This window comes from Phascolarctos cinereus, unplaced genomic scaffold, assembly GCF_003287225.1.
Source record: "Phascolarctos cinereus isolate Bilbo 61053 unplaced genomic scaffold, phaCin_HiC Scaffold_2;HRSCAF=192, whole genome shotgun sequence".
Lineage (NCBI taxonomy): Eukaryota > Metazoa > Chordata > Mammalia > Diprotodontia > Phascolarctidae > Phascolarctos > Phascolarctos cinereus.
Genome location: NW_027555625.1, coordinates 412,568,093 through 412,581,946, shown reverse-complemented (window position 1 = coordinate 412,581,946; position 13,854 = coordinate 412,568,093). Strand labels below are relative to the sequence as shown.

Genomic DNA, 13,854 nt, shown 5'->3' with positions numbered 1-13,854 from the left:
TTTGTTACATGGGGATACTAATCCCTGCCCTGCCTCCCTCACAGGGTACTCGTGAAGACTGAGGGGATCTATGGCAAAGACTTTTGTAACTAACTATAAAGGACTCTTTAGAGAAATAGCAACTGTTTTTTATTGTTACTCATGAATTTACCTAGGGATGGATGTGTTGTGATAAAAGTGGATCCCTGGAGATGGAAGGCATCATTCAAATGAAAAACAGTACCAAAGCAGTAGGAAGCTTCCTGCAATGGGAGCTGGGAGATTGGGATTTGAGTCTGGTCTTTGGCGCAGTCACACTGTGTGACAGTAAGTGAATCACGTCCTCTCCCCAGGCCTTGGGTTTCTGTTCCATCAAATAGATGTTGTGATCTCTAAATTCCTTCCCATCCAGTGCCTTCCCTCTCCTGTATGTAATTTGTTTTGTATATATTTGTTTTCACATTTCATTTGTCTCCCCCACTAGATTGTAACTCCCTTAAGGGCAGGTACTTTTTTCTTCTTTTTGTATCTCTAGTGTTTGACACAGTGCCTGGCACAGTGTAGGTGCTTAATAGGTATTTGTTGTTCAATTGATTAATTGATCCTTAATGTACCAAGGTCCTGCCATTCCTGACACCAAGTTCCAGATTAGCATTGGGACTGGCATTTCCACCACTTGTGATCTCCCCCTCCCTGCCATGCCAGTCTCCTTTTCTTTATTTATATTATCTTAATCTTCATTTTTTCCTTTTAGTCATCGGATCCTCCTCCACCACTCCCCACTAATCCTCCTCCAGAAGATGACTATGAAGAAGCCCTTCCTCTGAGTCCAGGCAAGACACCAGAGTACATCAGCTCTCACAGTGAGTCCACTAGGTAGTGAGGGGTGTGAGACAGAGAGATGGAGGGGTAGAATAATGGGTAGTGATATTAATATGATGGGGGAACTGGACCTATGATTTCAAGGGAGATCCTGTATGAGGGAACTCCATCTACTAATGCAGGTCAGCACCTTCTCCGAAACTTAAAATCTTAAGAGAGTTCTTTAAATCACTGAGAAACTGAATGGCTTTGCAAAGGGGTCACATAGCCACTATATTTCTTCATTCATTTACTCATTCATTCCTATCATGACAGGTTAATGCCCAAATAATAGATATGTGTCATGATTAGAAGTGGTTTTCTCTATCAGTTTCTCATGATTTTATTGGTGTAAATATAGAAATGTTGAAGGAGAGGAATAGGATAATTCCAGAGCAAATCCTCAAATTATTTTGACTCTTGTTTTTATTTTTATGCTTTTTTTTTGGTGAGGCAGTTGGGGTTAAGTGACTTCTCCAGGGTCACACAGCTAGTAAGTGTCATGTGTCTGAGACTAGAAATTGTATTCTTATCTTTCATTGATGTTCTTTAATACTTTTTGTGCATGTGTGTGAGGCAATTGGGTTAAGTGACTTGCCCCAGGTCACACAGCTAGTGAGTGTTATGTGTCTGAGGTCAAATTTGAACTCAGCTCCTCCTGACTCCAGGGCTGGTGCTCTGTCCACCGAGCCACTTCGCTTCCCCTCTGCTCGTTATTTCTTAAAGCACAATAGTATTCCATTACAATAACATACAACAGCTTGTTCATGCCGTTCCCCAGTTGATGGACATCCCCTCAATTTCCAATTCATTGCCACAATTAAAAGAGCTTCTATAAATATTTTTGTACACATAGGTCCTTTTCCTTTTCTTTCTTTTTTTTAAAAATCTTTTTGGGATACAGATCCAGTAGTGGTATTGCTTGGTCAAAGGGTATGCATGATTTTAATAGCCCTTTAGGCGTAGTTCCAAATTGCTCTTCAGAATGATAATCCATAAACAATGATCAATGATACATTATTGTTTTAATTTTCCCACATCCCCTCCGACATTTGTCATTTTCCTTTTCTGTCATATTAGTCAGTCTGATAGGTGCAAGGTAGTAGCTTAGAGTGGGTTTAATTTGCATTTCCCTCATCAATATTGATTTAGAACATTTTTTCCATATGACTATAGATAGCTTTGATTACTTTGAAAACTGCCTGTCCATATCCTTTGACCATTTATCAAATGAGGAATGGCTCCTATTTCTATAAATTTGTTTTCTATGTTTAAGAAATGAAGTTTGTATCAGACAAATTCACTACAAATTTTTTTCACAGTAATGATTACCAACTCTGTATTTCCCTCCATCCTATTTCCCCCCTGTTTATCCTACTCTCTCTCTCTCCCTCTCTCTCTCTCTCTCTCTCTCTCTTTTTACCTTGTCCATTCTCAAAAGTGTTTTGCTCCTGATTTTTGCCACCCCCAAACTGCCCTCCCTTCTATCAGCCCCACCCCTCAACCCTTATCTCCTTCCCTTCCTACTTTCCTGTATTGTAACATAGAGTTCTACATCCAACTGAGTGTGTATATTATTCCCTCTTTGAGCCAATTCCAATGAGAGTAAGGTTCATGTACTTTCCTCCCCACTTCTCCCATTTCCCCTTTCACTGTAAATTCTCTTTCAGGCTTCTTTTATGTCAGATAATTTATCCTATTTTACCTCTCCCTTTCCCCTTCTCCTAACCATCACATTCAATTCACACCTCTGCTTTCTGTCTATGTATACTTGTTCTAACTGCCCTGAAAATGAAAAAATTTTTAAGTTATAAATATCATTTTCACATGTAGGAAGATAAAGAGTTTAATTTTATTAAATCCCTTATGATTTCTCCTTCCTGTTTACCTTTTTATGTTTCTTTTGCATCTTGTATTTGAAAGTCAAATTTTCTATTCAACTCTGTTCTTTTCATCAGGAATACTTAAAAGTCCTCTACTTCATTGAATGTCCATATTTTCCCCCCTGAAATACTATACTCGGTTTTGCTGGGATAGGTGATTCTTGGTTGTAATCCTAGCTCTTTGTCCTCTGGAATGTCATATTCCAAGCCTTTAATGTAGAAGCTGCTAAATTTTGTGTTATCCTGACTGTGGATCCATAATATTTGAATTGTTTCTTTTTGGCTGCTTGCAGTATTTTCTCCTTGATCTGGGAGGTCTGGAATTTGGCTATAATATTCCTGGGAGTTTCATCTTGGGATCTCTTTCAGGACGTGACCCGTGAATTCTTTCAATTTCTATTTTACCCTCTCTGGTTCTAGAATATCAAGGTAATTTTCCTTGATAATTTCTTTCAGTTTTGGGTTTTTTTTTTGGTTTTTTTTTGGGGGGGGGTTTGGCTAGGCAATGGGGTTTAAGTAACTTGCCCAGGGTCACACAGCTAGTAAGTGTTATGTGTCTGAGACTGGATTTGAACTCAGGTCCTCCTGAATCCAGGGCCTGCGCTCTATCCACTGTGCCACCTAGCTGTCTCTTCCTTAATAATTTCTTGATGGATGATGTCTAGGCTCTTTTTTCAATCATGACCTTCAGGTAGTCCAATATTTCTTACATTATCTCTCCTGGATCTATTGTTCAGGTCAGTTGTTTGTCCAATGAGATAGTTCACATTTTCTTCTATTTTTTTCATTCTTTTGATTTTGTTTGATTGTTTCTTGATGTCTCATAAAGTCATTAGCTTCCACTTGCCCAATTCTAACTTTTAAGGAATTATTTTCTTCAGTGAGTTTTTGTACCTCCTTTACCATTTGGCCAATTCTACTTTTTAAGGAGTTCTCTTCAGTGAATTTTTGTATATCTTTTTTCCATTTGGCCAATTCTGCTTTTCAAGGCATTCTTCTCTTCACTGGATTTTTGTGCTTTTTTTTTAAGGTAATTGGGGTTAAGTGACTTGCCCAGGGTCACACAGCTAGTAAGTGTCAAGAGTTTGGTCTGAGGCTGGATTTGAACTCAGGTACTCCTGACTTCAGGGCCAGTGCTATATCCACTGCGCCACCTAGCTGCCCCTGGATTTTTGTGCTTCTTCTACCATTTGGACTAATCTGTTTTTTTAAGATGCTATTTTCTTCAATATTTTTTTTTGTGTCTCCTTTCCCAAGCTGTTGGCTCTTTTGTCATGATTTTCTTGCATTACTCTCATTTCTCTTCCCAATTTTTTCCTCTACCTCTCTTACTTGATTTTTAAAATCCTTTTAGAGCTCTTCCATAGCCTGAGAGCAATTCATAGTTTTCTTTGAGGCTTTGGATGTAGGAATTTTGACTTTGTTGTCTTCTTCTGAATATGTGTTTTGATCTTCCTTGTCACCTTAGTAATTTTCTACGGTCAGAATTTTTTTTTCTGTTGTTTGCTCATTTTCCAGCCCATTTCTTGATGTTTAACTCTATTCTAAAGTGGGAGCTTTGCTTCCCAAGTGGAGAGAGCACTGTCCCAAGCTTCAAGTTCTTTGTGCAGCTGTTTTTAGAGATAATTCTCAGGACTTGTAAGTTTTTACCTCTTCCAACATGATATGATCTAGGGAGAGGTGTGTTTTTACTTCTTTCCTGTTCTATGTACTGATTTGTGAGCGAACATAAGCACTCTTTTCAACCTTGGAACTGTGAACAGGATTTCTGCTCCCCTGCATCTGCAAGTTCTGTTGTGCTCGTACTTCTTCTTGCTCTGAGACTCCAAACCAGGACTGTGACCCAGATCCAAGTATAGGCAATGCAACAGAGTCCTGCCCTTGGTGCCAACAAAGGGACCCATGGAAATCTCTTTCTGCCCTGACGTCCTATTCCCTTACCATCTGTGGGATGAAAGGTCTGGAAACTGCCACTACTGCTACTGCTTCAGTCGGCCAGAGACCTGTTCCTACTTTGCCGGGGCCCAGTCTGTGCTGATACAGCCTGACCTAGACTTGCTCCTCTCTCACTGTGTTGCAACAAACCTTTCCTGATGACATTCTAAATTGTCTTGGGCTGGAAAATTGTTTCACTCTTGTCTCATTTGGGTTCTGCCACTCTAGAATTTATTTAGAGTTATTATTCAAAGGTATTTGGAGGAGTTTGGGAGAGAGCTCAGATGAGTCCCTGCCTTTATTCTGTCATCTTCACTCCACCTCCTCCAATTGTTTAGGGGAAAATTCATGGTTAAAGAAAACTTCATAGTTAAAAGTACAAGATAATGGAGTTCTGTTTAATTTTGGATCAACAGCAATTATAAAAATAAGAAACATTTTCTTCTGATAAGTTTAATAATATTTAACAAATAGTGGTAGTAGAAAAGGCATTTAACCAATGTAATGCGAAATATAAATGGTACTAACATGCCAATTAAAATTTTAAAAGGATCATGGAATTGTTATAGGAAATGCTTAATGAAAAAAAGATCCATATAAATTTAAATGAAAATTTTAATATAAAATTATTCATGTTGCTAATAATTTATAGAATAGACAAGGATATTATATTATACTACAAGTTTTTTTTTCTTTCTGAATAATAGTAAATCAATTGTGTGTATACATATACGTATATGCATGTATATTGTGTATGAATATATACACACATATACTCAATAATTCTTCAGTATTGCAAGGTAGAACAAAAATCTTAATGTAATTATTCATTTAATGCTTCTCTATCAATCTACAGTAACACCAAGAAAAAGATAAATGACAAATAAGTTACCAAGCCAGATGAAGACTAAACTAACTACATCTAATTGGTATAGAAAAAAAAACAAAGAATAAATTTTTTCCCCCCGGTATATTTGGAATATATACAAAAATCAACCATGTCCAAGTCCCAAAAGAAATATTTTATACACTACATTTATGGATCAAAAGGTAATCAAGTTAGTTGTAAATGATGATATTATGAGTAAAATGTACATGCTTACATGGGAACTAACAAAGGATCTATTAAATAATACATCAATGAAAGAGGAAATTATTTTTAAATAGATTATGTGAAATATAATGATTATACAAATATTCTCCTCAGAATGTCTGGGATGTAGCCAGAGTGGTACCCAGAGGCAAATATATAGTGCAGAACACATAATTCAATTAAAAAGGGAGACTGAGTGAATCTGCATTTTAAAGACTTGGAAAAAGCATAAGTCAATATACCAACATAAAATAGAAAAAAGAGAAATAACAAAAAGTGGATATTTGTAAGAATGAAAATAAGCAAAATAATAAAAAAACTCAAAGGAACTGACAAAACAGTTACCAAATATAATCAAATAAAAGGACAGATAAAAGTGCAAATTATCAAAATAAGAAACAAAATGAAAAATGGGAAAGAGAGAATAAGAGCAAAAGAAGTTAAGAAAATTATTGGAGATTACTGTTCTACCCAAAACTCAGTACTAATAAGTCGGGAAATCTAAAATAAATGCTTAATTGTTCACCAAAATAATTTTACCAAATATTAATGTTAACTTTTAAGTTATCAAGTAGCAATTAATAGATGTATTAATTTTTAAAGGCATAGACAAGTCTTGGAAAGAAATAAGACCAGCTGTTAAATATCTATCATGAAAAAGAAAAAATCCACAACAAACAGGTGGCTTCATAAGCCAATTTTGTCAAACAAATAATTCCTTTATTATCTCTCATTCTGTCTTTCAAGTAGACATAGCTTGGGGCCCTATACAGGCAAATATCAGACTGAAAAAGACGATTTCATGCCAAAATCTACAAAAAATATTTGGACTATATTAATACTTTTAAAATTATCGATTTTGATCAAATGAGATTTACAATTGGAATGCAAGTAAGATTAAAAAACAGGAAAGTGGTATAATGTATCAACAAGAAAAAAAAGCTATATTTACATCAGATAGAGACCTTACTTTCTTGTAAAAATTACTTGTTAAAAAACACAAATATAGGGAGAAAATATTTTCCTTAATATAATAAAAACAAATACAAAAAAGTCATGAGTTTGTATATACAGTGGAATAACATTACAAGAATTCCCATTATAACATTTATAAAGCAGGCTATCTACTCTTCCTACTTCTTTTCATATAATAATAGATGCTAATATTATAGTAAGAAGGCATGAAAAAGAAATGAAAGGAACAAGTATTAGAGATGAAAAAGTTAAAATATCTTTATGTGCAAATAATATGGTTGCATATTTAGAAAACCCAAGAAGTACAACAAGAATGAAAAGAATTTATGAAATTAATTACTTCAGCAGAATAGTTTGGGGCAAAAATAAACCACAAAATCATTTCCATTTCCATATTCACCCCCAACAAAAATCAAGAGAAACAAAATTCTTGACAAAACACACCTATTATTTGAGCATTAGCCTATCATGATGTACAGGTATGAAATGAATGAATGAATGAATGAGTGAAAAATATGTTTTCAGTGCTTACTACGTGCTTGCTGTGAATACAAATGGAAAAGTCAGGACAGTCCCTACTCTCAAGTAGTTTGAAATCTACTAGTGGGAGACAACCGAAAGTTTCAACTGCAAACGATATGCAGAGAACCAGTGAGCCTTAGCATACAGGGGTAAAGTCAATATTAATACATATTCCTACATGGAACCAATAAAGTGACAGCTTCACAATGATTTTGACTGATTTTAAAGAGCTCAACATACAGAAAGATATCCTCATAGGTTGGCCAAGGACACATGAGGAAGGAAAAATGGTCAGTTCTTCCCAGCAAGTACCAGCATCCATCTGAGTCACAAAATCAGTTACTCAGTGGGCTCAGAAAGTAACCCCAAAATAGTGAGTGAAGGAATTTTCTCAAAACTCCATAACATTGCAATCAAACATCACTAGGCTGTAATATACAAACAAGATTCATTTAAGCTCTGATCGCTTTCTTAGGCTTAAATTCCTTGTTTGGTCAAGAGAGAAAGCAATGTGATTGGCTGAGAGAATCAGTCATGCCCCTCAGGCCTAGATTTGAGAACAGTGATGACAGGAAGCTGTACTGGGAATGGGCTGGTCTGTGAATGGAAAAATTCTAGTTCGGGGTTTGTCAGGTGAGATACATTAGAGCTCCACAAAAGGAGAAAAACCTTTCATTACCAGTTGTGAATTGTCCCTTTGTCACTCATGTTCCCTACATGTGTGGTTCACTACCACTGTAGTCTAGGTTTGAGCTTCAATGATGAGAGGAAGGCTGATGAAATTGTGGTTAATTAATGTAACAGTATTATGGTGTCATAAAAATGAAAAATATAAAGAATTCCAAGAAATGTGGGAAAATATACAATAAGAAAAAAGGAGGTCAGCAGAACCAGAAGATTAGCAAAGACATCAACTACAGCTCTGAGAGAAAAAACAAAAAAAGAACCCTTAGTTTTCGAAGTATACAGATGGAGTTATAGGAAGACGCAGAGGACGTTCATTTTTGTGCTTAGTTTAAATGTTGCTGAAATTGTACAATTTAGTTATTTCTCTAGTTAATTAAGATATAAAAGGTTCAAGTTTGAGAGATTTGGTTAGAGGTTAATTCCATGTTTGGTTCAATTGTTTTAATTTTCATTTGTTGTAAATGTATTTGTAGTAATAATTTAAAAAAATTTAAACAAAAACAATTTTTAAAATGGTTCACTGAAATAGGAATCAAGGAACCTAGTTCTAAATATTGATTCACCGATTTACTCAGGGTGTGGCCCAGGGCCTGCCCCCTCCCCTCCCTGGGTCTCAGTTTCTTCATCTCTTAAAGGGGGAGAGGACTGGATCGGATGACTCGAGGTTTCTTCCTAAACTGACATGATGAGTTCCTCTAAGTAGGTGCAAGTTCAAAGGGACTCAAATGGAATAGAGCAACGCTAGCTCCACTTTGTTTCAATGATTGGTATCAGGGGAGGAAAGGAAGGGATCATAATCAGTTGACATCATCAGTAACAGCAATTACAATTCTTTGGTTTGAAGAACATACTAGAACTGTCCTTCCACTGAGGAAGCAGGGAGGCCAGGCTCATAACATCCCAGGAGTGGGAGAGCCATAAAGCCCAAGAGGGGAGTAACTCAGGAAGAGAGATAGTGGAACCTTTTCCAGGGTGGAAGGCCCTAGTCACATCATACAGTATCCTTCCTGTCAGATACTGCCTCTGGATAGTATTGCCAGGTGTCCAGAGGTCTCCTCTCAGAACAGGGATTGGACAAAATCCATTCCCTCTCTTTCTCCCTACAGTACCCACCTCCCACACTTCTCTCTCTAACACTGTCAGTGGCCAAACTAAACCTTTGCTTAGCTTCTCAGCAGAGCTGAAGTCCTTGGATTTAAGAACTCTGAGTCATAACAGAGGAGGGAATGGTCCTGGCTTCGTAACAAGCTTTTGCTTCTTTCTACAGCTGAAAGTATAACATGGTAGAGAGAACCATGGACTTGAAGTCAGGGGACTTGAGTTCTAGGTCCATCTCTGACGTTACTTAGTGACTTTGGACAAATCACTCTCCATAGCCACAACATTAGGCTATGGCAGTGTCTAAAGGGTTGGACAGAGTCAGGAGTCATTAGTATGTTCAAATCCTGCCTCAGGCACTTACTAGTTATGTGATCCTGGGCAAGTCACTTAACCGCTGTCTGCCTCAGTTTCCTTACCTGTAAAATAGGGATAAATAGGATCTATATCCCAGGGTTTTTGTAAGGGTCAAATAAGATAATATTTGTAAAGCATTTTACAAACCTTAAAGCCCTATATGAATGTTAGGTATTACTATTATTACTACTTTCCTATGTAATCCTTTGTATCCTCATCTGTAAAGTAATAGTATACCTGCTGACTTCACAAGGATCTTTGGAAGTATATTTTTTTTTAAATCTGCCCTTTTTGATTCATATGAAAATATTAAGAAATAAACATTTTCCTGCCTAAAATGTTTTCTGAACTTCTTCCTTGAAGAAACTGTGTCAATTACAAAAAACTGAGGTCTTGGGAAATGGATTAAGTGTGATAACCAAAATTAGAACAGAGAACCTCTTGTCTCGTTAAGATCTTTGCACTCCTCCCCTTCAAATGATTGACCCTATGACCCTTCCATTCAGAAAGAATGATAACTGATCACAAAGAGGACCCTCTATCAGTCCTAGAGAAGCGTATGGTCTAGCCATTATAATCTAACTGATTATCACAGTTGTTTAATAGAAGATTAAACGACTGATATTCTAGAATGTTAACTCAAAATTGTATTTTAACATATTTTGACCTTTTTTTGTTCAAGATTCATATATTTTAAAAAAAATTACGCCACAAATTCCCTTGGGGTAGAGAGATGTCCTGGGAAAAGGGATGGGGGAAATCTGAGATGACCATGCTAGTTTGGGCATTTCTCTCTCTAGGCTAAAAATGCTTCTATTTAGAATGTTAAATAAAATTTTAAAACATTTCTGACAGACTTGTACCAAAATGCAGAGTGTACAGTTATCCCTTCTACATAGTGACTTTCCCATCACAGTTTTGATATATCGTGAGTTGGCATAAGAAATTAAATGGGAATTTTGAAGGAGTTCTATGGAAGCCACAGACAACATGGAAAGGCCAGCAGATGACACAGAAAAAGTTTAGAAAACTTTTTTAGAAACATCAGAAATGCATTCTATACATATTACATATATATATATATATATATATGTATGTATATGTATATATATATGTATATATATATGTGTATATATATATATATGTATATATATATATATATGTGTATATATATATATATATATATATATATATATATATATATATATATATATATATATATATATACATAATATCAAGAAAAAAGAGAAGACAATCTGTGAACCTGGAAAACTTCTCTGGTATGAAGGGAGGGCCAAAAATTTTTACTCAGATTTTCTAGATAGCAGGGGTGCCATGCTTCTAATCTCTGCGACGAGAAAGGGTATTAATATTTCTTCTTCAATAGATCAAATGAAAGGATGGCATGATGGAAAGAATACCACACTGGGAATCAGGAGAATTCTGCTTAATATAAGTCCTTTCTAGCTCAAATGCCTTATCTTCTAATGTATCTTCACCTCTGAAATTCTGTGTACTATGTTCTGAGGTGTCTTCCATGCCTAACATTCTGTCTTCTTTTTCTAAGGTGACTTCCAGCTCTTATATTCTGTGTGCTATGTTCTAGAACCCTCTAACTTCACCATTCTATGTTCAAAGGTGCCTTCTAACTGATATTTTGTGTTCTATGTTCTAATGTATTTTGTGGTTTGATGTTCTGTGTTCTATTTTAAGGTACCTGTTAGTTCTTTCATTCTGTATTCTAAGGTGTTTTTTACTTCTAATTTTCAGGGACTTTTTTGCCTCCTTTTTCACACTATTCATTCTTACAAGAGGTGAGAAATGCTCACAGACTTTTTGCTGTGTCAGAAGAGAGAATACTGAGGTTCTTCCCCCAAATGAGAAGTTTTTTGAAATTGAAGGACTTTGAGATTGAGCTCAAAGAGAAAATTTGTTTTTTGCAAGCCCCCCCCATCTGCATTCCTGAGAACGAGAGATGTTGGTAACAAATCTTCTTGTATGCCTCCTCTATTATATTGTTTTTGCCTTTCCTGCAGATGGTTCGAGCCCACCCAACTCCATTGAGGATGGTTACTATGAGGACGCAGACAGTAGCTACCCCGTGACCAGGATTAATGGGGAGCAGAAGAATTCTTGTAAGTGCTAGTGTATTAAAAGTCCTTCAGTCACTTAGAACGTGAAGGTCTTCACTCCCAGAACCTCATTTGAGGTGCATAAACTCCATAACTGCAAGAGGTCTATTCAATAAAATTGAAAAGTCACTGATTAAGCACCTACTGTGTTCAGAGCCCAGCTCTAGGTCCAGCTCCAGAAAGTGTTCCCTGGCCCCTCTAGCTTAAAGTCCGTCACTTAGTAAGCATTTATTAAGAGCCTACTATGTGCCAGGCACTGTGGTAAATGGTGGGGATAGAAAGACAGACTAAAGGTAGTCCCTGCCCTCAAGGAGTTCACACTCTGAGAGAGGAAACAACACGCAAAGACTGTACAAACAAGGTACATAGAAAATAAATAGGAACTAATTAACGCTGGGAAAGCACTAAGAATTAAGAGGAATCGGGAAAGTCTTCCTGTAGAGGGTGATGTTTAGCTGATACTAGAAGATAACCAGGGAAGCCAGCAGGCAGAGATGAGGAGGGAGAGTGTTCCAGGCACCAGAGACAGCCAGAGAAAATGCTCAGACCCAAGAGATGGTGTCTTGTTTGAGGAGCGAGCGTCATTGGATCAAAGAGGAAGTATGTGGAGGGTGTGGGGAGAGGTGTAAGCTGTAAGAAGACTGGAAAGGTAGGGGCCCAGGTTCTAAAGAGCTTTGAACACCAAAGAGAGAATTTTGTGTTCGATTCAAAGGTCATAGAGACTCAGTGGAGTTTAGTGAGTGGGTGGCATGATGTGATTGGACCTACAACTTTAGGAAAATCACTTTGGTGACTGAAAGAAGGATGGACTGGAGTGAGGAGTCTTGTGGCAGGCAGATGCGCCAGCAGGCTATCACAGTAGTGCAGGTACCAGGAGATAAGAGCTAGGGTGGTAAGAGTATCAGAGGAGAGAACAGAATATATTTGAGAAATGTTGCAAAGTGAAATTCAACAGATCTAGGCAACCAATTGGATACGGAGTTTCAGTCTCTCCTATGCACTTATCACATTCTGTCTATATGGTATTTTTCAGACTGCTTCTCTTCACTGCAAAGCTGTGAGCTTCATTAGGATAATGACCATATCTTATTCGCTATGCTAAGCACAATGCCTTGCACATAGTAGGAGCTTAATAAATCTTAATCATCAGTCGTATAAAGTAAAAGAAATGAAGCTGAATGTGGACTGATAATAGGCAGATTAGCCCCCCTCTCTGAAGGAATCTAATCTAGCTGTATAAGATGGCCAAGTAAGTGGGACTGAATGACATGTAAGGTTTCTTCTAGATTTAACATTCTATGTTGTGATGTACTTTCTAGCTTCCATATGCAATATTCTTTGTTCAGCTCTGACATTTCTATTTCAAAACCTAAGCCTCAATTTTATCATCAATAAAATGGAAATAATACTTACACTATCTACCATATTATTGTTGTTGTTGTTGTTATCATAGTCTTTGTTTTAAGGTCCCTTCCAATTCTGTAATTCTATGTTTATGATTCTAGACCCAGCGCCTCTTGATCCAAACCTCCACATTCTAGCCAGCAGCCCTAGTCCTGCACCTTTGATCCCTTGAGAGCAGGATCTGTTTCTCTTTTTTCTTATTTCTGTCCTTGGTGTTTACGTAGCGCCTGGCACAAAGCAAGCACTTAATAAATGTTTATTGAATTGAATTAAAGTAGAAGAGCCAGGTGCTTCCCTGGTCTGAGGTGATCCCAAGAGTAACTTGGAACTTTCCTTCGCTTTATCCAGATAATGACTCAGATGCTATGAGCAGCTCTTATGAATCCTATGATGATGAAGAAGAGGATGGAAAAGGGCAGCAGTTAACCCACCAGTGGCCCTCAGAGGAAGCCTCCATGCACCTGGTGAAAGACTGCAGAATCTGTGCCTTCCTGCTACGAAAAAAGCGCTTTGGCCAGTGGGCCAAGCAACTGACTGTTATCAGGGACAACCAGCTGTTGGTGAGATACACTGATTTTGCATGTGTGTGTATAGGTGATGTGTGTGCTTACATGTATCTATATACATGCATGCATATATGGCTTGTGTTGGCCACACATGCATGCACATGCACATGAACAAAGAACATTAATCATGGGATCTCTGTTCTGACACTTCATGTGACTGTACAGGAGACACTTTCCCTCTCTGTACCTTGCTTTCCTCATCTGTAAAATAGGGATAGTAATACTTGTCTTACCTCGTAAGATTTTTGTGATAAGTGCTTTGTCACTGTAAAGTGCCATCAAGGTGAAAATCCTTGTTATTGCTACACTTCTAAAGATCCATTTCATTGGATTTGATACTGTCTTTACCATTATAAATTGTC

The 13,854-nt window shown here is 37.2% G+C and overlaps 1 protein-coding gene across 1 annotated transcript in view; it reads left to right on the top strand.

Moving 5' to 3' along the window:
- The window catches only part of AFAP1L1 (actin filament associated protein 1 like 1), an 82,637-nt gene that overhangs the window by 36,352 nt on the left and 32,431 nt on the right, over positions 1-13,854 (top strand). The window contains 3 exon segments of the mRNA XM_020969155.2: positions 734-842; positions 11,427-11,525; positions 13,275-13,486. Coding sequence (XP_020824814.1) covers positions 734-842; positions 11,427-11,525; positions 13,275-13,486 — 420 coding nt within the window.